We start from the raw sequence: 23,901 nt of genomic DNA, 5'->3' as shown, positions 1-23,901 counted from the left end.
AAAGGAGGCTCAGGGGGCCCTTGTGGCTCTGCACAAGTCCCTGGCAGGAGGGGACAGCCGGGGGGGTCGGGCTCTGCTGCCAGGGAACAGGGACAGGAGGAGAGCTCAGGCCTCAGGCTGGGCCAGGGGAGGCTCAGGGTGGGCAGCAGCAGGAATTTGCCCATGGAAAGGGAGCTCAGGCCTTGGCAGGGGCTGCCCAGGGAGCTTTGCAGTGCCCATCCCTGCAGGTGTCACCTGGACGTGGCACTCAGGGCTCTGGGCTGGGGACAAGGTGGGGATGGGTCACAGGTTGGACTTGATGACCTTGGAGAGCTTTTCCAACCTCAGGGACTCTGGGATTCTAAGATAGAGGTGGACAGAGTTCAGCTCCTCTGGAGTTAGGAAATGATCCTGTCTGAGATAGAGCAGGGGGTTATCCCTTGAACAGCCCGGGTCTGCTCATGTCACACCCAAAAGGCCTCTGAAAACCACATTTTTCTGCCAAATAACACCTGGCAGGGACAATTCTCAGCCTGTGCTTTTCCCCAGAGCTGTTTTTAGCACAGTCAGAGACAGATGTCACCATGCTGACTCCTGTCCCCAGCCATTCCAGCAGCTACTGAAGGTCACTTTTCCCAAAAACCTGCACCTTGTCCCAGGGCTGGGATAAGGAGCCTCTGTTTGAGAATACTGCCCATTAAAGTCATATTTTTTGTGGAAATTCTCTCCCTTACTGAGGTTTTTTGAGGAAAAAAGAGCTGAGATCTGCTCACCCATGGCTCAGGAGAGTCATTCTCTCAGCCTTGACACAGGTGGAGGGGTGGGGAGGTGGGGCTCAGTCACCAGGTGATTCAGAGAGGGCACAACAGCCCCACCACATCCTCTCTAAACCACTTAATTGGAGTTTCAAGGGCTTTGCAGTTCTCATTCAGCCCAGATTTTGTCTCTGAGTTCAGGAGATTGGGCCCAGTCCCCACTGCTCTGGTTGAGCTATGGGATATTGGATTTTCACCAAATTCAAGGGCTCTTGACTGACCAAGCCTCTGTGTTGGCTACACCAGCTACAAGTGTCTGAAATGAAAAAAAAAATAAAAAATAATAATACAAAGCACAAGAGACAAAGACCAGCAGGTTTCATTGGGAGTCCCTCAAATATCTCAGTTCATCTCAGCATCGGCCCAGTGCCACACCACACACTCCAGCTCCCATATAAAATCCATTTATTTCCAAGTAAGTGCTTTTTTCCTGCAGTGTAAGTGGTTTGTGGGTTGCTCTTTTGTCAGGAAGGCCTAACACACTTGAGTATTTTAGCAGAGAGTGAAAAATAGAGGAGGGTTTCCTCCTCTGTTATCACTTTGATTGAATAATTTCAATTTCCCCAGCTAGATACACACAGATAAATACAAGCTTCACACTTCATGGTAGGAAAAATGAAGAAATTAGAAGGAAGAAAAAAAAAAAAGTCTACAAAGGTTCAGGCTATTTAGGAGTGAAGTTGAATCCCTAAATAATATAGAACTATATAATGGATGAATGTCCTCCCCTCACATTGCCACTTGCACTCAGGTGTATTTCTATTTCTATATTACATATATATATTTGTTTTTCATTTTGTCTGTTCCCCCAGGAGAAGCCCCAAAGAGAAACAGAGATGGCCAAATTGACAGAGTCGATGAGTGAGTACAAATAGGAAGTTCAACCACTTTCTTTTTCCATCTGTCGCCCTCCCTCTCATAAAGCCACAAACCCAGAACGCAGTGCTTGTATCCAGGGATCTCATTCAGCCCTGTCTTCCCTCCCAAATTCATCATAAATCATTCCACTCCTGAAAAAACCAAAAGAAAATAGGAATCCCCAGAACAAGGACTGCTATTTTCTTCATGCACTGCTTAAATCTCATCTATTTGGGCTTAAATCCAGCAAAGAACCATGTTGGACTTTGTGAGCCTGAGGGGTTTTTTTTAAAATAGAATGTAACTAATTGTGGATTTAATAAGTGCCTAATTTACTCGATTCATGTGTTCCTTTACAAGCTTACAGAAGGTCACTCTAAATCCAGTGCAATTATTCAGGATTGTTGCCTGTGCCACGTTCATCCAACAGGAATTATGCCCAGAGATGTATCTGGAAAGCTTTCACTTGGTTTGTGAGAGGTTTGTGTTGTCTTCAATGTGTGCCCAACAAGAAACAGTTTGTATTTTTGCCATATTTTGGGATCTAGGTAGTGGAGTAGTGGCTGTAAGCTTTTGTAGCTGGGAAACTCAGGCTGGACAATTTATTTGTGGACAAAATCTGGACACAATTTAGGGTGAAGTTCTGATAGACCACTGCCTCTTACCCAAAATTTATCAACTCCAAAGCCTGTGAATGCTTAAATGAACTGACTCAAAAGGGAGAAATATTTCACTCTGCTTAACCAGAGACTACAGAAAGACAGAAACACAGATATGCACAACTTGTTTATATCAGAAATTTCTTTCCAATTACTTTTTTCTGCTTGTGTGAAGAAGGCCAGAAGGGTTGTGTACAGAAGTAGAAGCTGCCCTGTTCCTAGGGCAGCACTTCCCTGACTTTTTACTTTCCCAAATCCCTTTGTTACCTTTCAAAATCATTCCCTGTATCTCCTTACCTGTGTCATTGCTGGGCAGAGCCACCACTACAAGCTACTGAAAAATTATTTCAGTATCAGAAACAGCCAATCCCACAAAAAGGTGCAGCAGTCCTGGGAGATCTTAAAGATCATCTTGTTCCAACTCTCCTGCCAAGGGTGGTGGGGAGGGGATGGAAATTATTTCCCAGAGCAGCTGGGACTGCCCCTGGATCCCTGGCAGTGCCCAAGGCCACGTTTGGGGCTTGGAGCAGCCTGGGACAGTGGGAGGTGTCCCTGCCATGGCAGGGGTGGCACTGGATGAGTTTTAAGTTCCCTTCCAACCCAAGCTATTCTGGGATTCTCTGATTTTATACTGCTGCAGTATACATATAAAAGTATAATTTAGGGTATTTCTCCATGCTTGGTGCAGCCAAGCTGGGGTGGTAACAGAGGAAATCACAACATCACAGCTTAGCAAGGCCCAAAAGGACAAGGACACCAGGCCCCAGAGGAAACTTCTGTTGTAAGAATGGTAATTTTGCTCCTTTAATCTCTGTGGATGCTCTGTACCATTTTTAGAAGCATCCTGAGATCCCATCTGGTGCTGCTGGATGTTGGATAGGTGTGTAATTATGTCTTGATGGATGGAACAAAGGAGGAACCTGTTATCAAAGGTGGAAGTAGATAAACAATATCTCCTCTGTTCATTAAGTACTTGCTGGACTTAGCACAACTCTTCTGGAACAAGCTGAAGGAATATTGCCAAAAAGTGTTAGGGGAAAGCAGTCAGACCCTCTGAGTGTTCTGAAGAGTCAGAGGAGAGGCCTCCAGAGCTCTTGGTAACTGATTGGGATCACAGGCCCAAAAATGCAGCTCCTTTATGGTTCATGTTTGTCCTGCCAATTATTTTATTTGACTTCTTTGGGACAGAACGATGCTTAAAGAGTTTACTACTGCTTTGTGTGAGGACTTTTCCATACTTCATGAAATTTTCAGGTCATTTAATGGCATTTTAAAGTATTTTTAATAAATCTTAGTGTTGCAGGATGTAAATAAAATTCTTAGTGAATATACAGCAGTGTTTATTTTAAAGCTGGTACAGAGTAAAATGAGATGAAAGGAGTAGGGTGGGGCTCTGGCTTGGACTGCAGGGCTTTTTTTCTTGGAACTGAGAAAATGAAGAAGGGTATTCAAGGCCTGAGAGGGTTTCAAGGACCTGGAGAAATGGCTTGATCATGGTACCAATATAACAGAATTATTACTTGCCTTCCTGTTTCACCTAAGAGCTGCTCTCCTCTCTCCCCTCTGCTCACATCTTTGCACAGCCCCAGGAAAAATCAATCCCCTTCCCTCCACTGCCCTGTATTTTCTCTCTGTCAGAACACCCTGCTGAAGCTGCCAAGCACTGCTCTCTGCCCCTCTCCTCCATAAAGGTTTTCTGGATGTTTCTGCACTAATCAAAGCCCCTGCACCTGAGATTCACATCACACCAAGAGGGAGACTCAGGGAACACTGATACAGAGGTTGTTCCAAGGCTGTTATATTTTTTTTTGCCAGCAGAAATAGCAGTCTATATTTTTGTCACATTTTGCATTTCCATTCTCAGAGGCTCTGTCACGTTGTAGGGAACATTGGTAAGGGAAAAAAATTGCATTATTATTATTTTCTGTCCTTTTTCCATAGAACTTTTAAAGAGATGAGGTATCATGACAGAGCTTTGTACTTGAGATCTGTTTTCCTTGAAAGTTAAAAAAAAAAACATGAAGGGGAAAATAATTTTAATATAACAGTTAAAGTACAAACTAGCAAGAAATGTTCTGCTAAATTTTTCAGGATAGTCCCTAAGAGCTGATACAGAAGCAGAAATGAATACCAAATAACACCACCCTTTGCCTCAAGTTATTATTTTACAACTCTTGCACAGAATTAATAGAAAGCCACCACAATTACACTGAGCCCCAGGGAACTGTCCAAGAATTCCTTTTTAATGCCTTAAAATCCATAAGCATTTAAAAAATTTCTTTATAGCCTGAATTAGTCAATTTTCCTCATATAATCTCAGAATACTTAAAAGCTGAGCACATCCATGAATCCAAGAATGAAATTATTTTCCTTGCAAGTTTTGTTTTCTCCTCTCCCTGTTGTTCTCAAGCTCCCCATGCCCTGGTGATCATTTTTAACCCAAATGCCATCACTGCAAGTGGCTCAAGCCCAGCAGGGAAGGTATGAGAACAAATATTCAACAGCAGAGGAAGGAATCAAATGTTCATCCTGACCTATTTGGCCAGTATGAAAAATTTATTTAGAGAAACATCCTCTACAGAACTATCCAGTCCTCAGGAATGCTCCGTGGAATGAGCACTACAAGGTATTTAGTGAGTAGCCAAATATGTCGGTGTATTTAAGAACAGTCATTTTGAGGATGTCAAAGTTCTCAGCTTTGCAGAAGCGTGGATCTCGTGTGCCATGGGATGTGTGACATGAGCAGAGGGAAGCTGCTCCAGGCTGAGGTGGCAAATGGGCAGGGCTGGATGTCTGACACTGACATCCCATTAAAATCTGCTGCAGCAGCAGGGACACAGCAGTGACCAGCTCTGTTCGCTCTGCTGCCCGGTCACACCGCAGACACACCTGCCTGAGGACAGCCAGAGGCAGGAGAGCTGGTTTAAAATCAGGATGTTCCTTCATTTGGTACAAAAATGTGAGCTCCAAATGTCCGTGGATGCATTTCCAAAGACAGTGAAATAATGAATACTGAGACCTCAGATGACTCCAGATAAAACCTTCTGAATTATGGATGCCACAAATTTTACTCAGGGGGGCTAGAAAGAATATAAGCCAACCTGAAGGAGCAGACAAACCCCAGGAGAGAGTTGGTTTATCATGAATTGCTTTTCCCTAAAGGTTTCTTTTTTCTTGTCTGCGGTGTCTGAGCCTGAAGTGTCCCTATTGCTCTCTCAGACTAGGGAATGTTTATAAAGAGAAAAAATATTTCTGCTTTGAGTTACTTGAAAGTCACATCATTTCCAGATTTACACGTGCCAGGATAGAATTTTTTGAGCAGTTCTGATTATTTTGAATTAGTGTTTTATGACATGTAAGAAAAACATATGGTACATTACAGTAAATGCATATCCAACCTTCTCTCTTGCTATTTCCCTCCAATACTACACCTTTTATCTTTGCCTTTTGTTCCGTTTCCTGGGCTGCACCTACAGAATGATTGGCAGGAATTTGGGAGAGAGTCTTTCCCTGTGCTCAGGTGAGACCCCACCTGCAGAGCTGGGTCCAGCTCTGGAATTCCCAGCCCAGGGAGCAGCTGGAGCTGCTGGAGAGAGCCCAGAGGAGGCTCCAGGATGAGCAGAGGGATGGAGCAGCTCTGCTGGCAGCAAAGGCTGGCCCAGCTGCCATTGTTCAGCCTGGCCAGGAGAAGGATCAGGGACACCTCCAAGCCCTTGCAGTACCTAAAGGGGATAAGGAAAAAAGAGAGAGAGGGACTCTTTATATGAACAAAGAGTGACAGAACAAGGGGAATGGTTTTAAACTGAAGGAGGCCAGGGCTGGATGGGATCTTGGGCAGGAATTGTTCCCTGGCAGGGTGGGCAGGGGCTGGGATGGAATTGCCAGAGCAGCTGGGGCTGCCCCTGGATCCCTGGCAGTGCCCAAGGCCAGGCTGGACATTGGGAGCTCCTGGGACAGTGGGAGGTGTCCCTGGTCGCAGCAGGGAGTTGGAATGTGATGATCTTTAAGGCCATTCTACAATTCTGTGATTTTAACTTTATGATCACACCAGGAGTCAGTGTTGCAGCCCTGTGTGAACACAACCCCACTTGAGCAGGGGCAGAATCAGGCCTTGAAGATCTGATCCTAAAGCCTGAATTTCATCTCCTTAGTCCAGAACACTGATTATTCACTCTCAGGAAGCATTTCTAACTACAAACTTCCAGTTCAACATTTTACACTGGTATCAAGTGCCACCCATTTGTTACAGAGTGCAGATTCTTAAAATGCAAAAGTCAAAAGCAAAAACTCCAAAGCACTTGGAAAACTCATTCAGGAAAGACATTTGCCTGTGGTTGGGGGAGCAATTTATTTTTAAAATATCCAGCTATCATCTGGTTATCCTTTTTTATGAGGTGAGCCAAGAGCAGAATAGGAAGGCTAGTTTTCCCCCAATATGCATTTTCCTTATCTCATGTTCTGTTGTTAGTTATTACTGGAGAAGCAGTTTTGTACCAAATATTAAGTTACAGATGTGATACATCTAATTATTGTTGATTCAATACTGTTTATGTAGGTTGATAACATTTATTTCCAACTTAATTCCCTAAATCTTTGGTCAAATTTGAATTACAAGTAACCAATATATGTATGAATTTATTGTTGTTGTTGTTGTTTTGATTATTTCAGCAGAAATTAGCTGATGCATACAATCAAAAGAACAAAAAGAACATTGCTATTATTAAATGAAAAAACAGTTTATTCTTTGTGGGAAAGATCAGGCTTTGAGAGGAGAATGAAATTCTAGAGTAGAAATCCATTATGCAGGAAAGCAAGAATTTTATTGTCTCAGTGATGCACTGACAGGAATCTAGAAGAGCTGTGAACTTATTTATGTAATAATTAACAAAGGAAACTTGTCTTAGGCAGGAAGATGATCGACAGCTTGTCCAGTCCTGGGTATATAACATTTTGAAGAGCATTTTCTTGGCATTCTCTGAGCTTTTAAGGGTCTTATCTTTACCTTTTCTCTGCAAGTGTGAAGGACAAAAATTGGTTTTGTTCTTCCCAAATGAAAACCAAGACTCTCACAAAGTCATTTGATTCTAGAAGCTTGGATTTTTCAAAAACATATTAAATTTTGATAGCACTGCTAATATTCCTTGGCTAAGCTAAAATTTTTTGTGAAAATTAAATTCCAAATCTCAGGCATGAGATAACCAAGAGCTGAATAATGAATGAAGTAAAAATTTCTGCTTTCCTATTTGGGAACAGCAATTGCATATAGGCTACTGGACTTTTTGAAGCAGAGTATTTCCTGTTATTTCCACCTTTATATATATATTTTCCTTTATTTTTATTAGTTCCAGGTTACCCATTGCTAAATCATCCACTTCTAAAATAGAGGCTATTTCAAAATTCTCAGTGTTCCTTTGCATTCCTATGGCCCACAGCAGAGCCAAGCTGGGTTTTCCAGTCCCATCCTTCCCTGGGAAAAGTGGGATTTGATTCCATGCTGCATCTAAGTTGTTTAGGTACAAAGCTTTTAGATAAAACACTTCCCCAGCTTCCCAGGACACTGCTCTGCACAGATCCAAATCCATGGTCCTATTGCAAGAACATCTTCTGAGGGTGAAATTTGTGATGCCAGAAGAGTTTTGGTATGAGATATGTTCAGGAATTAGGTGGTCTTTAGAGGGCAAATATATGCCCAGGGGGGTTGAAAATTATAATTAAGCATGTGCAGAAATGTAATTTCAAAAGCCAAAGTCAGTGCAGATTTTAAGGAGAAGATTTTGAGGACCTTGGTCAAAAATGTCAGTTCAGTGGTTTAAACCTTTACTGAGACATCATTTTCTCATCACACCCAAATAATAAGTGTACATTCAATCATGGGCCAGGGAGAATTTGCCCCTTAATTATCTCTGGAAGTCTTCAAATCCAGCTTGGAGCAACCTGGGATAGTGGAAGGTTCCCCACCCATGGCAGAGGGTGGCACTGGATGTTCTCTAAAGCCTCTCTCAGCCCAAACTATTCCATGTTTCTGTTTGGGGCTTGGTTTCATTATTTTAATGCTCTTCTAATGCAGAGCTTTTTCTACATTTTTTTAATATCCACCTTAATCTTCTAGAGGTGCCAACCAGCTTCTTCAGCTGGAGAAGTGAACATCATGCAATGCTGGAAGAGCAGCTTCCACCTGTAAAGAGCAGGAATTTCATACTCAGAATAAAAACAATCATTAAAAATGTCTAATCAGTTGTTTCCACAGGGAGCAGATGAGTCAAGTTCAAGGGTGAAAAAAAAAAGGATCAGTGTTTCTGAAAGCTGTAGAAACCTGTCTGTCCTGGATCAGCCTTATCAGAGAAGAGACCATAATGGATTTTAGTTCTAAGAAATAGAATGTGGGGGACAGAAAAGAATGCTGGTCAACAGCTAAGGGAAAAACAATCCAGAAAAAAAACATTTGAGATGTACAAATACAGCTGTTAAACAGGTAGTACCATAAAGTATTGAATTTTTAAAACCTTAGACTTTGACAATTGTTTGCAAAGGTGTCCAGAATCAATGACTGGAAAATATCATACAGCATGGCAAGATAAACTACTTGATGTGAAAGGGAAATATCCAACTTCATTGGAAAAAGGGCCCAGTTGCACTTTACAATATAAACAATGAGAGAAAGGTTTTATCAGGGTGTTTTGGGCAGATGTCTTTTAATTGCCTTTTAATTGGGTATTAAATTAATCCCTAAAGCTGGACTATGTTCTCCCTGTATTTGTTACCTGCCTTCATTGCTCTTCAAACATTTGACAGGGGATAACAGGGACAATATTACCTATATTAAAGGCAAATAATGCCTGGAAGAGTGTGCACAGCACACATTAATTCCAAGTGTGTTATTCCTGAATGACTGCCCATACTCACAGCTCAGCCTCTTCTAACTTTATTTACCACTTTTCCTTTCACCATAAAATATCTTGAACTACATGGAGGAGAAAAGCAGAAAGACTCCAGTGAGAGTCGTTGCCAACAGTGAGAGAGCTGTTAAAATATAAACCAACAAGAAGGCAGAGACCTGCAAATCTGTCCTCTCTGAGGGAGTCCAGCACTGTTTTCAGAGCCAGGGATGGCACTGATTGTGCAATGGGGCTGTTCTGCTCCTCAAAATCAGTCAGTCCCCGACTTCAGCATTACTCCTTTTGCTGTTCCTGCCCAGGAAAGTCTCACAGGCTTCTCTCTCTGCAAAAAGAGAAAAGGAACTTTCCTCCTCCTCTGGAAAAGGAGGACACAGCTGTGTTCACCTGCTGATTCTGTTAGCACTGCGCTGAAATTCTGCCATGTAATGAGAGATTGCTCTTTCTTCCTAAATAATTCCCCTATCTCCCTTCTTCAAACATTTGCCAGCTTGCAGAACCTCTCTCTAATCACCCTGTTAGATTTTATAATCCACATCAGCATGCAGGGCCTCCAGTCCTGATTGTTCTTTGCTGAACTCCCCACAAATCATTCCTCACACTCCTTAACTACATTTATTAATCCACATACCTGTAAGAAAAACAGTGCAAAACAGAAAGGTTTATCCAAAAGAAAACCCTGTGTTCCTTCAGGGCAGAAAGGTGATTCCAGCACCTTACAGGTGGTAAAGTACCCCAGATAGGTGCACTTCTCCTTGCCCCCCTGACACCACTGAGGTGTTGGGGCACCTCAAATCCTCAGTGCAGGAGAGCCCTGGAGGGGCTGGAGCGTGTCCAGGGCAGGGAACGGAGCTGGGAAGGGGCTGGAGCCCCAGGAGGGGCTGAGGGAGCTGGGAAAGGGGCTGAGCCTGGAGCAAAGGAGGCTCAGGGGGCCCTTGTGGCTCTGCACAAGTCCCTGGCAGGAGGGGACAGCCGGGGGGGGTCGGGCTCTGCTGCCAGGGAACAGGGACAGGAGGAGAGCTCAGGCCTCAGGCTGGGCCAGGGGAGGCTCAGGGTGGGCAGCAGCAGGAATTTGCCCATGGAAAGGGAGCTCAGGCCTTGGCAGGGGCTGCCCAGGGAGCTTTGCAGTGCCCATCCCTGCAGGTGTCACCTGGAGGTGGCACTCAGGGCTCTGGGCTGGGGACAAGGTGGGCATCGGGCAAAGCTGGGACTCCATGATCTTGGAAGTCTTTTCCAGCTTTAAGGATTCTGTGATTCCATGGTCTGGGAGGTCAGATCTGACCCTCCATCCTGACTCCAAGTGTCTTTCCATGTCTTCAAGCAGCACAAACTTCACACATGGAACAAAGGGAAGCTGCGTTCTCCTCCGGCTGCCTGAGGATGAGTGATGGGGAGATGATTATGCTTCCAAATCATGACACTTTCAATTACCATTTTCCTTCATTCACAAGAGCTAAATCACACAATGATTGTCACCGTCTGACATATTTATCATTGTCAGGCTGAGCCTGCTCTCTCTACATCGCAGGATTCCTCTGTTTCTCCTGAGATCCTACACAATGAAGTCATGTCATGTGTCACAAAACATTTGCTCACCTACCTGCAAACCCAAGGACAACAAACAACATCATTCCCTGTCCTTAGAAATGGCAGCTTTTTGTTGAGGTTTAAAACCTTTATTTTCACTTGACAGTTTGGGTGGCAGTTTCAGTTTCTTCTTCTGCTCTGTGTTTTGGTATTGTTTGAGTAGTTCTTTTAATGACAGGTAAAGAATAATTTCCTATGAGATCTGCTGGTGTACTGGCAAATTTTCTTTTAATTTTTTTTTTAATAAAGCAGAACAGAACTATCTCCAGACCTCCTGCTAAGTTAGCTTCCTATGGCATATTGCTCTTGCATGCAGTTGAGTGTCTTTTTGGTGATAACATTATTATTTAGGGGAGTATTACTATTTAAGGCACAAGTATCTCATGCTGGTGCACTAATTTGTGGGTGAAGGCTGTGTATTTTTAGATTCCATTCAATCATGTGTGCTGGGCTGTAATGTTTCAAAGTGAAATCTTGAAAAGCACCATACAACCCCCCTGAAAGTGAACAGAAAAACTCCTACTGTTTCTCTGCCTCCTAATTTTATCAGGTGCCTGTGATCATAACATGAAAAGGAAAGGGAGAGGTTCATGATCCTCTGCTGCTAAATTACTTCTTTATCCCAATAATTTGGAGTGGGTGAGGTGTGACCTCACTGATTGTTGGTCAGGTTTATCAGGAAGCAAGTTTATCCAGAAAAGTTGTGGATTTCCTGGAAAACTTTAAGCTCTCCATGAAACATTTCACTCCTGCAGGCTCCTATTTTGGACACCCCAACTCCAATCAAATCCTTCTCTTCTCCTTCCCTCCCACTTCCACTTCCAAAGCCTTGACAAAAGATTTTATGGATCTGCATCTTCCCACTCAGCAGCAGGCGGCCTGGAAATGCTTCTTAAATGTTACTGAAACTGGTCAGGGATTAATTTCTTTTAAATTCTTCAAATTGAATGAGTGATAAACGGACCCCATAACAGAATTTGTCTAAAAAGATTAAAAATCCAAGGCCTGTCACTAAACTTGATAAAGGCCTTTCTAACAATCCTTGCAATGCATTTCTCTTTTTCCCATGGGGTAAAACAGTCATAGCAAACAAATTCAGTAACTGAAGAATAAGAGGATGAGAAAAAGTTACCAAATTATACAAACTTTATGATGTACAAATGAAAATGAGGGGTGGGATTGTGTAATTTTAAGTTCAGCCATGTTTTTTTAATTTTAAGGAACTTTTTTCATACTTCCTTAGGAACAGAAAAGAGGTAAACCAGAGTGGCAAAACCAAATTTTTAAGAAAAAGAAAATATATAGAGAAGGGGGCTGGGGGAAACTCATTTTTATCAAAAGATTATAATTTCAAATTGAGCCTGCATTGTGTGTTACTATAGAAACTCCCATTTTGTGGCATGTTTGTGGGGAAAAAGTCAAAAGTTGCATTTTAATGAAGGCAGATCACACATTGACTTTCCTCTGGAAAGCCAAATAAAAGAGAAGTTTCTCTCCAAAATTGGATAATTACCCCAAATAAGGTGAGCTAATTAAGGTCACAGGGAAGGGATATTAAATCCTGAAGTGCCAATATGTTATATTCATTTTTCCACACCAGTCCCTGCCTTCCAGATTATGTATTAGATACTGCAGGAGCCTGATGGATTGAGAGGCTTGTTGCCATGGCAATATTTGCTGCTTTGCTGGTATTCCCTACAGAAAGTAAAGGATTTTTTTTTTTTCCCCTACTCAGTTAGACAAATTGGCTAAATATAGCCAGGGATGTTGGGGAACTGAAACAGCAGAATCTGCTGGGGGGAGGATCAGGGGAAGGACTGGCATTTATGAGGAATCACAATGGGATGTGGATTGGTGAGGAATGAGGGGAATGGGGAAACAGGGAAAGGGGGAAAAGGAGAGGGAAGAGGAGAGAGAGAGGGAAGGGAAAAAGAAAAGGAAGAAAGAAGGAAGTAGGGAGGAAGAAAAGTTGGGGAAGGAAGGAAGGAAGGAAGGAAGGAAGGAAGGAAGGAAGGAAGGAAGGAAGGAAGGAAGGAAGGAAGGAAGGAAGGAAGGAAGGAAGGAAGGAAGGAAGGAAGGAAGGAAGGAAGGAAGGAAGGAAGGAAGGAAGGAAGGAAGGAAGGAAGGAAGGAAGGAAGGAAGGAAGGAAGGAAGGAAGGAAGGAAGGAAGGAAGGAAGGAAGGAAGGAAGGAAGGAAGGAAGGAAGGAAGGAAGGAAGGAAGGAAGGAGGGAAGGAGGGAGGGAAGGAGGGAGGGAAGGAGGGAGGGAAGGAGGGAGGGAAGGAGGGAGGGAAGGAGGGAGGGAAGGAGGGAGGGAAGGAGGGAGGGAAGGAGGGAGGGAGGGAAGGAAAGGAAGGAAAGGAAGGAAAGGAAGGAAAGGAAGGAAAGGAAGGAAAGGAAGGAAGGAAAGGAAGGAAAGGAAGGAAAGGAAGGAAAGGAAGGAAGGAAGGAAACTGTTAATGATTTACTGTGCTCCAGGTAATTTATAGCCTCAGGGACAGCTAAGAGGTAAAAAACCTCTAAAATTAATTAAAAAATAAAAAAGAAAAGCAATAGATTACCACTGAAATTGTCAGTGTAAATCACTATTTGAGCTTCAAAAATAAGCCACCTCCTTCTTCTGTTCTGGTTTTTGGGTTGTTTTTTTTCTTTTTGTTAATCTTTGCTCACAGTGTTTTTAAAGCAAGGTGTTGATACCATTTCCATCCTCCTCTTGGCACAGGGAAAGCCAATGTGCTTCAGTCAGATGTTAGGGAGAACTGTCTCCTGTAGAGTTCAGCCTGTTGCTTGGAGGTGTGGGAAGAGTGTGACAATGTGCTTTCTTTTTAATATTAGCCCATCTCAGCCAAGAATCTATGGATTGCTGCAGAGTTTTTTAAAAAAGGCTGCTTTGTTTCTTCCTCTTCTGCACTCCTCTAATGCAATAAATGCTCTGATAAGTCCATAGTGCTTGCCTTGGGGCCTAGAAAGTTCAATACGACTGACCAGGCTGCTGTGACTGTCCCTGGGGATAATTCACCTCCCAGGAACTCTTCTCTCCTCCTTTCCATGCCAGTCATCCATTAGAGTTTTAAATTTTTTAATTTAAAATATCAGACTGTGGCAAGCCACGAATGCAGCTCTTGCAGTTCACACTCACAAGGAAGGGCACAAAGAATGTGTAATTCGGGGACCTGGAGATTCCCTGAGGATGGGACTTTTCCTGAGGGAAGACACTCAAGGTAAAAGGTGCAGGGTGAAGAGGCAGAGGAGAGAAGAGCAGGTCTAAAACCAGGATCTGATTCCTTGTGCTTTCTGAAAGGCAGAAGAAGCTTCTGAGAGGAAAAAAAATACAGGCAGAGGGCAAAAAAAATTGGGAACACCATTGGAGCAGGGAAGAGTGGAGGGGGATGAGAGAAGCAGGAAAGGGATATCTTGGCAGCAGCTTTGCAGATTGTGCTTCCCTCTCTGTGTCACACAGAGTTTGTATTACAGCAGTTCCAGGGATGTGCTCAGACAGAAAAGAAATACAAGACCATTACAAGAACACCCAACCAAGCAGTGAAGGAGTGAGGGAAAGCAGAGGGATTAAAGATGATGCTGAAATGGTGAAGCGCTGTTAAGACAGAAATAACAGAGCCCTCTGTTCACACCAACAGCCAGAGGTGGGAATGAAGACAAGAGAGAGGTTTGGAAGAGAGGAGGAGAGTAAAAAATCCTTTATCGGGTATATTAACATTCAGCTGTCAGATAGACCTGAAAGAAATTAAACTAAAAAACAGAGAATGAATTGAAGTCCGACAGAAACACAGAAAAGTTGCAAGGAGGGAAGAGAAAGGTGACAGTCATAATACCCTGTTTCCACAGGGATAACATCCTCAAATCCACATTTCTTTCAAAGTCCAGGTACTAGAAATATGCCTTTGAATCACTCACTGTTCAAAACCATCAGGCTTTGGGGTGAGGGATAATGAACAGGGGCAAAAGATAGTGGATTCCACATCCCTGGAAGTGTCCAAGGCCAGGTTGGACACTGGGGCTTGCAGCAACCTGGGATAGGGGAAGGTGCCCCCTGCAAGGAGGGAACTGAATCATCTTTAAGGTCCCTTCCAACCCAAACCATTCTGGGATTCCATGATTATTGGAACAGAGGGGTCAGGCTGATGGGAGTGGAGCTAAATGAGCAGTGGCCCCAGGGATGGAGGCAATCAGAGGAGGGATTTTTGGTTGGTTTTGTGGTTGGGTTGGGGTTTTTTTTGAGAGAAAAGCTGGTTTTTTTGTTTAATAATAACTCACACAAAATAAATGACAAAAAAATCCATCCTATCATAGAAGAATGTAGGATCATTGGGAATGAACACAAGTTTGTGAAACAAAGAAAGAAAAAGAAGAAAATAAGAGGTGCTTATAAATTAGACCTAAGGAGAAAGAGCACAGGAGCTGAGGATCAGCAAGAGAAGAGCACAGAAAACTCTTTACAGATCTACAAAAGCATAGGAGGGATTCATGGATTCCTTGACAAGAACAAACAAATGAAAGATGCCATTAGCAAACTGAGCAGGAGCACTTTCAGAGGAGCAGCTCCAGTGAATGCTTTGTAGCTGGGACACAGGAAAACAGAGAATTGGCATCACTTTGGAAATCCTCATCCACTGACCATGGCTATGGGGCCATTGTGCTCAAATAAATACCAGCTGCACACCTGTACATAAAACAATCTGATTTTCCTAGGCATAGACTGGGAGGAGTTTCATTTTCCACATAGGGCTATAGGTTCCCACAGAAAACATCAAAGAATTGACGAGAACAAAGATGTGGGTGGGATGTGTCGTATCAGACATTCCCAAGGTGGCAACAGCACGACAGATGTGGTGTTTGAGCTTTTGTGTGCCCCCAGCAGAGGGGAAGCTGTTAGAGAACTGTCTGATATTGATTCACACTGCTCAGAATCCATTTGTACTGGCTGGTTTGGGAGCCATTCTAATTTCCAGTCTGTCATGCAAATTGCTCTTGGCCTGTGAAATATTAATCTATTAGATAGACACCCCGTGCCTGCACGCTGAACACATGGACTCCAGATCCTTGGGGATTTTGCTTTTCAAACAACAGATTATTGCCCACTAACTACTTCTACAAACAGCTCAGTAATTTCAAGCTTTAATATCTTCCTCAATTCTCTTCCTGGTATAACTAGAGGTAATATTTGATGTACTAGGAATTAAAGACCTGGTACTAATTTTTTCATTTAAAAGGAAGCAATCTCCATGTCCACAAAGTTTTTCTTCAGTGTCTGAAATGGATCCATACAAACACACATATTTCAGTAGGGTGTATAAATATTTCTGTATCTTGGACAATCTTTGGTTAGACTGGAGGAGATGGTGATGGGTGGAATTCAGGGTGAAGATTTGTTAGGGTACATGCCAGTGACATAAAAATCCTTCCCTGGGAGGGTGGGCAGGCCCTGGCACAGGGTGCCCAGAGCAGCTGGGGCTGCCCCTGGATCCCTGGCAGTGCCCAAGGCCAGGCTGGACACTGGGGCTGGGAGCTCCTGGGACAGTGGGAGGTGTCCCTGCCCATGGCAGGGCTGGCACTGGGTGGGATTTAAGGTCCCTTCCAACCCAGACCATTCAGAGATGTTGCTGAACTGATTCTGCTGCCAGCTCTGGCCCAGCCCACGAAAGGCAAGGCCTGGCTTCCAGGAATGAACAGACTTTGCTGAGAAACAATTTCTAATTCCTGAGCCCTGAGGAATTCACTTCCTGCTTGGCTTGGTTTCTGGCAGAAGAAAGCACATGGCACTCATGGGCAGACATCCCCACCTTACCTATTCCTTATCAGACTCCTCATCCTCTCTAGTGAGGTGCTGGAACAAGACACCCCGTGCTGATGGATTTGGGAGAATCCTGCCTCTTGGGGAGGCTATAAACCATGGCAGCCAGGGAGGAAGGAAGCAGCAGAGATCATTAATCTCCCTCAGGCAGATACCTGCACCTGCTGTAGGGATGGAGAGGAGCCCTCAGCACCTTCTGTGACGGCGGATGTTCCCCACACAGAGAAAATCAGCTTCCCCACTTTCATTTTTGGCAGAATTTCTGGGCTGCTTCTGCCCACTAGTCCTGTAAGAATAAAGGAAACAGTCTTCATGAACTCAAATAAATCAATGTGGCAAGAAGCTGTTGTTGAAGCACCTGTTGGAGATGGAAGATCAAAGGCAGGCGAGCTGGAGACGTGTTTGCCTTTGAAAAGCCATCCAGGAGAATCCCCGGGAATGTGTTCTCACAGGTAGAGCAGGGAAGTGCTTGAATTTTTTTAATTTTTCATCTCTCCCTGCCTCCAAGGCAGGAAATGCATCACCCCCCTCCTCACAGCGAGGTGAGGGCCAGCACTGACAGCCCTGGGTGACAGCAGAGAGCAGCACAGCACTGGAGATGGGATGGGATTCATCCACCATTCCAGAGCCGCTCCCAAAAAAACCCAACAGCAGCAAGCCAGTTTGTTATTTTACAGAGAGAAAGAGCCAAATCCCAAATCCTCAAATCCCAGCTAAACCAGCTGCCAGAGGCTCTGCCCTCTCCTTTTCCTGAGGGTGGTGCACCAGAACCTTTAGAGCTACAAGGTCTGAGTGCTGCTCATTATCATGGTGCTCATGATAAAATCCAGCAATTATTCAGGTATTACAACCTGTGCTGCATTTCCACCTAAAAATCTAGGCTATTCCTGTGGTTTTAGCTCATGTTTTTATTAGTGGAGCAGATTTTTTTTTTATATATTAGGGGTTTTATCTTAAATTGATCATGAAATTTGGTCACCTGATGGACTCAGCTGTATTTGAGTGTGAGGAAACTCTGTTTAACAAAGCCAATTGGTGTCACTCCAAGCACACACACACATTTTAAAACAAAAATTAATCCATTTTTTTCTCTTACATCAATTCATACATAGCAAAATATGCCTTTTTTTGGTAATTTATCCCCAAAATTTAAATGGATCACAGTCCTTTAGCACCATCTTGAGAATAAAGTGACAAAATTGTCACAGTATTATATTATTGCAGCAGTCATTTCATCTTTAGTGGTGTAGAAGACTGATGGGGTAACTCCTTGCTTTTCCTTCCTATAATCATTACTTCACGTTATTTTATATTCACCTCAATAAATCCATCCCAAGAGCTGCATGTGACATGAAGATTATTATTTGCTGGTAGCTTTATTATATAAGCAATAACAGTTGAGAAAATGATAGAAAGCTTTGCAGCTACATTGGCAACACCCTAATGAACTGTCATTTTAATATATGTTCTAACTAGTCTTGATGGAAAGCACCACAGGAAAGTTATCATTCAAATTTTTAAAAGATATGAATATTATGAAGACTGTAAAATCATGGCAGAAAGGAATCATTTTGCTCTGTACAGCATGTAATTATTTATTCCAGTTTTATAACATAAATAAAATCTTCCATGAAAAAATCCCACTTAAATATTATTTTAAAGGCTTTTCCTATAAATAGCTCATGAAATCATTTGTTTCTATTCCCCAAATGCATTAGGAACAAAGAGTCATTAAACAGGAACTGAAGGGATAAAAGGAAAAATCGACAGAAATATTTTTATATCCTACGTGCAACAAGACAAAATCTTCTGTGATTACAAACCCTGGAGTGATTACAAAAAAATAGAATCTCATTCATGTGAAACACAGGTGTGTGCACAGACAGGTTCAGACAGACACACACAACAAATTGTCACAGAATCTGGGAATTCCTGAGGCTGGAAAAGCCCTCCCAGCCCATGGAGTCCAATCTGTGACCCGTCCCCACCTTGTCCCCAGCCCAGAGCCCTGAGTGCCACGTCCAGGTGACACCTGCAGGGATGGGCACTGCAAAGCTCCCTGGGCAGCCCCTGCCAAGGCCTGAGCTCCCTTTCCATGGGCAAATTCCTGCTGCTGCCCACCCTGAGCCTCCCCTGGCCCAGCCTGAGGCCTGAGCTCTCCTCCTGTCCCTGTTCCCTGGCAGAAGAGCCCTCACTATGTGAATATTTTCTAAATATTCATGCTCATGATCTGTATCTGAGTATGCCAGAGACATGGCATTACCAAAATTCATAATGTATTAGCTGAAATTCCTTCCATGCATATTTCAGTAAAGTTGTACAGGCAGCACTTCAAATCACTGCTGTCTGAGAGATTTTCAACTTCTGTCAACTTCTGTTCTGACTTGGTGCTTATGCAAATGCAGATGCGGGGATAAAACCAGGAGCAGCAGAGAATGGGAGAACGATGCCTTGCAAGCCTCCTCTGACGAGTCTGCCAGCACATCCCATCCTATCCCCCCCATATGGAGATGGAGAAGGACTTGGGGGTGCTGGTGGGTGAGAGCTGCACCTGCCCCAGAACACCCCGTGCCCTGGGCTGAGCTCCAGGGTGGGGATCAGGAAAGGGATTGGGATTGTGCCCTGAGCCCCCTGAGGTGAGACCCCACCTGCAGAGCTGCCCCAGCCCTGAGCCCAGCCCAGGGAGCAGCTGGAGCTGCTGGAGAGAGCCCAGAGGAGGCTCCAGGATGAGCAGAGGGATGGAGCAGCTCTGCTGGCAGCAAAGGCTGGCACAGCTGCCATTGTTCAGCCTGGCCAGGAGAAGCTTTGGGCTGAGCTCAGGGTGGCCTTGCAGGGCATGAAGGAGCCCCAGGAAAGCTGGAGAGAGACAATTGCCAAGGGCTGCAGGGCCAGGAGCCAGGGAATGGCTGCCAGGGGCAGAGGGCAGGGCTGGATCTTGGCATCTTGGGCAGGAATTGTTCCCTGGCAGGGTGGGCAGGGGCTGGGATGGAATTGCCAGAGCAGCTGGGGCTGCCCCTGGATCCCTGGCAGTGCCCAAGGCCAGGCTGGACATTGGGAGCAGCTGGGACAGTGGGAGGTGTCCCTGCCATGGGATGATTTTTAAGGTCCTTTCCAACCCAAACCATGCTATGATTCCATTATATCCCTCCTGCAGGTCCTGCTTCTCTCAAACATGTTCAGGAACAGTCAATTCTTCCAGCTCCAAGTCTGTGCAGCTTTACTCTTAAACTTCCCTGGAAGGTCTGTGACAGCTTTTAGGGCTGTCATTATTCCTCAGCAGTGCAAACAAGCCCCACACAAGCCGTGTGGCAGAGTCTGTGACTCTGGGAGCTGATGGCTGTTGATGTGGCATCTCCCAAGGGGCTCCATCTCTTCCCAGAGAATTCATAGGAATTTCGGTGCACACACACTTTGCTCAGCCTGAAACCCCCCCATGCTCCTTCACAGAGCCCAACAAGGTGCACAAGTGCCTTCCTTCCTTCCTTCTTTCCTTCCCACCACTCCTCGTTCTGCTCCTGGGGTGCCATTACTCATTTCACAGGGTGGCTGGACAGGATGGCCCCAGTGCTCCACCAGCTCAGCTTCCTGAGGGAAAACAACCTTCTCCCATGGTTTTCCATCTGTGTGTTCCCTCCTGCACCAAGGGAGCCCACTGAGCTCCTCCATGTGCCCACACTCTTTCCTAAGGACAAGTGCAGAAATCCCAGTTGGTTCAGGATGGATTTTGCCCTCAGCTGGAACACACAAACTGAATCATCACCTCTTTCCTCTTCCAGTGTTTTTCGCACAGGAGGGAGCCACATCTCCCACCACCACTCGGAATTTAATGTCTCAAACCTCTTCTCTCTGTGTCTTCTCCTTGGTTCTCTTGCTGAGAGCTCCTTGTCACACCACAGACAAGACTGGAGGTGAAAAGGCCAAGAGAATCCTCTCTTCTCCCATCACAACAATTCCAGGTTTTCCAAAGAAAACAGAATGTCCTGTTGACGTCAGTAGCAAGCAAAAAACCTAAAGTCTTTTTGGAAAGAAAAAATAAATCCCAGAAAAAACGTGAAAAATAAACATTCTCTTAAGCAGAAGTAACACAGCAGATAAAAGGTGCTGCTTAAATCAAAGGCTCTTCAGGAGCTGTTGCAAGGCCTATAAAAAAAGAACTACAGGTCTATCAAAAGCCTCTCTTCCCACAGGGAATTTTGGAGCTCAGGGGCAGGTTTCTAACCACTGGTGCTGAAGTCAGTGCAAAAAAAAAGTCAAAATCCATCATACTTTATATTACAAATTCAGAGCTATAATCTGGGAATTAACAGAGAAAATGGTATTTTGTGTAAATAAATTTATAAAAAATCAGAGCATATTCTCATTTGAATGGTTACCTTGGATCAGGTATTCCTCAGCAGAGCTTATTTACCTCTGGAAGGCCAAAATTTCCCCTGCAAGACAAAAAAATTGTGTCTCCAACCCTGTGCTATCTGCAATACTGGCAGTAGTTTGGGTCAGAGATGTTTTGAACACCTTTGCTGAGGGATCATTTCAATCCTGCCAACAAACCAGGCAAGTTCAAAAAAAACCCTTCAGCAATATGGCACAAAATGCACACAGGGAGTAGAAAGCACCAAGAAAAGAAAAAAAAAAGCGGAATGTTGCTAATAATCCATTACATTAAAAAAAGAAAAAGCAAATTGAAGTATTCAGCATTGATGAAATGAAACCCACAACATTTCACAGGACACCTGGAATGGCTCTGGGCACCTGGTGTTTCTCTTTGAAAAGGCATTTGTGTTTTCCTCTAGGCTAAAATAGCCAAGTGCAGGCTGGATTTTGGTATTCCAGCTTTCATGTGAAACCTTAATCCCTCGGGAACAGATCACAGCATAAATCCACCTGCTTGTGTGATGCTTAATGGTATTTCCACCATCACGATTTTGTTGTTTTAAACTGTGTTACCTGACCTAATTCCTAATAAAATAGTCTAAAAGATAAGATTAGAACTAATAATCTTTCCAGCCAACAAACAAATGTTCCTGTGCAATCTTGAGCACTTTGTTGCATTGTTTGTTGAAAACAGGAGCAGAATTGAAAAATCTCAACATCATTTTGGCCTAAAAAGACATTTTTTACAATAAGAATAACCAGTTACTGGAAAAACATCCCCAGGGACATCCCCTGTGCCCATTGCTGGAGTCTTTCCAGAGGTGAATGGACAGGGAGGTAAAAAATCTCAGTGGGTTCCCTTCCCCACAAAATGGGGAAGACCAGATGGTCTTTTAAGGTCCATTCAAACCAGGGCTATTTCAGATATTTGAAAATTGACTCTGCTCCCAGAAGAAAAATAAAAATCTTAATTGTCAGTTGTGGAAGTGGATGGAAGGATGTGAGAAAGAAAAGGCCAGGCTGGATGGGGCTTGGAGCAACCTGGGCCAGTGGAAGATGTTCCTGGGATAGAACTGGATGAACTTTAGGGTTTTTCCAAACCAAACCATTCCATGATTCCGTGATTTATGTGTAGGAACACACCAACTTATTAAGGCTATTTATTTACCCTTATTTATCCTTTCTCTATTTGTAATTGCTGATTTCATTCCATAACTTCCATCTGAAATGAATCCCCCTGGGTAGAAGTAGTTCCTTTCTGGAGAAATGAAGGTCATGTAAGATCACAGCTCTGGTTATCAGGAATAAGCCATCAATACATTTTTTATTTAATTAGCCATTACAGGCTTTTTTTTTTCCCCTTTTTTGCCTCCAGTATTCCAGGACAAACTTTAAAATCCTCATCATACAACGGGCTCAGCTGGTGTGGTTGGATCATTGCATCTGCAGTGCATTCCCTGTTGTGGCCATGACTCCTGCCAGCATTCCCTGTTTAAAACCTGCTGGGTTAGACCTGGGCTGTGGTGAAAAACAGCCTGGAAGGGCACAAAACCTGCCTGATCAGGTGATGGGTCTGAGAGAGAGTGGGAAAGGCTTGTCTTGGGCAAACAGGATGCTCCAAGATGTTCTGATCATCCTCAGGGGCTCTCCAAGCGCTGCAGGCGTTCTAAGGGAATAATCAGCAGGCTCAGCCTACCCCACCATCAATTAAGGAGCTGATAATTACTCAAGCACTTAGTCTGGACTAAGCAGAGCCAGCCTTTCCCTTCCAGTGGCAGCAAAGGCAGCTCAGCCTGCAGGGTTTTGTGGATCCTCCTGGGAAGGTTCATCCCTCCCTTCACCCATCCAGGTCCTTCAGGTCCCTCCTGGGATCATCTGCCTGACTTAACTCTGTGGCAGACCAGGATTAGCAATTCCCTCACAGCTGGACCAGAAATCTTGGGAAAGGCATCCCCAAGGAATCCACATCTATTTTTAAGAGCAGTGTCTGAAGTGAACTCCCCATCCCGAGCTGTTCGTGCTCTCACAGTTTTGACAGAAACCCAAGCAGCGACATCACTTGTTTGTAAAGCTGTCTGGTAAGAACTGTGATGTTCTGTGCTCTCTGCAGAAATTGAAAATGCAGTCCCTGCCCCAGGGCACAGGATCAGAGAAACTAAAACCACTTATGCAACTCAGAGCAGGAGATAATTTAGAGGAAAAGTATTGGAATTTTATTTCTTATGCTCTTTATTGATTATTAACTCACTTTGGTACCTGAAGGGAGCAACAAGAAAGATGGAGAGAGATTATTTCCAGGGGATGGAGTGACAGGACAAAGGGGAATGGCTTCACACTGAAAGGGAGTAGAGTTAGATGGGATATTAGGAAGAAATTCTTTGCTGTGAGGGTAGAAGGGCTCTGGAACAGATTCCCCAGAGAAGTTGTGGACTCCTCATCCCTGGAAGTCTCCAAGGCCAGGATGGGCAGGATTTGGAGCACCCTGGGATAGTGGAAGGTATCCCTGTCCATGGCAGGGAGTGGGACTGGATCATCTTTAAGGTCCCTTCCAACCCATTCTGTGATTCCTGCAGACATTCCAGACTTTCTGCCTGTTTTACACTGTAGTTACAGACCCAGGGAAATTATTTCCTCCCTGTCAACCACCAACCACAAGCAGGACTGCAGGGAGCAGCCAGCAAACCTGGGAGAAATTCCTCTATGCCTCAAGAACTAATCAAAGGTATCTGACCCACTTCTTCCATTGACTGATTCTCCAGCTGGTCCCAAGCCAGTTTCACCAATTAGCACAAAATGAAAGCCTGGCCAGGGTGACCAGGGACAGCAGGGACTGTCTAAAGCCCTCCCAGCTATCGACATTTGCTGGAGCAGCTGCCACCCAGCTCTGGAGAGGTCAGTCAATGAATCACTGCAGCAGTCCCAGGCCAT

At 44.2% G+C, this 23,901-nt stretch overlaps 1 protein-coding gene across 2 annotated transcripts in view; it reads left to right on the top strand.

Moving 5' to 3' along the window:
• Positions 1-23,901, top strand: part of KCNJ6 (potassium inwardly rectifying channel subfamily J member 6) — a 117,300-nt gene that overhangs the window by 46,958 nt on the left and 46,441 nt on the right. The window contains exon 2 of one of the 2 annotated variants that reach the window (XM_086883963.1): positions 1,607-1,655. The exons of the other annotated variant lie outside the window; for it this stretch is intronic. Coding sequence (XP_086740089.1) covers positions 1,631-1,655 — 25 coding nt within the window. The 5' untranslated portion in view covers positions 1,607-1,630. The remainder of the gene's footprint in view (positions 1-1,606; positions 1,656-23,901) is intronic. 2 annotated transcript variants of the gene reach the window in all.

The sequence above is a fragment of the Cyanistes caeruleus genome, chromosome 3, assembly GCF_971803275.1.
Source record: "Cyanistes caeruleus chromosome 3, bCyaCae1.hap1.1, whole genome shotgun sequence".
Lineage (NCBI taxonomy): Eukaryota > Metazoa > Chordata > Aves > Passeriformes > Paridae > Cyanistes > Cyanistes caeruleus.
Note: the sequence above shows the minus strand (reverse complement) of the source record. Positions and strands in the feature narration are given on the sequence as shown.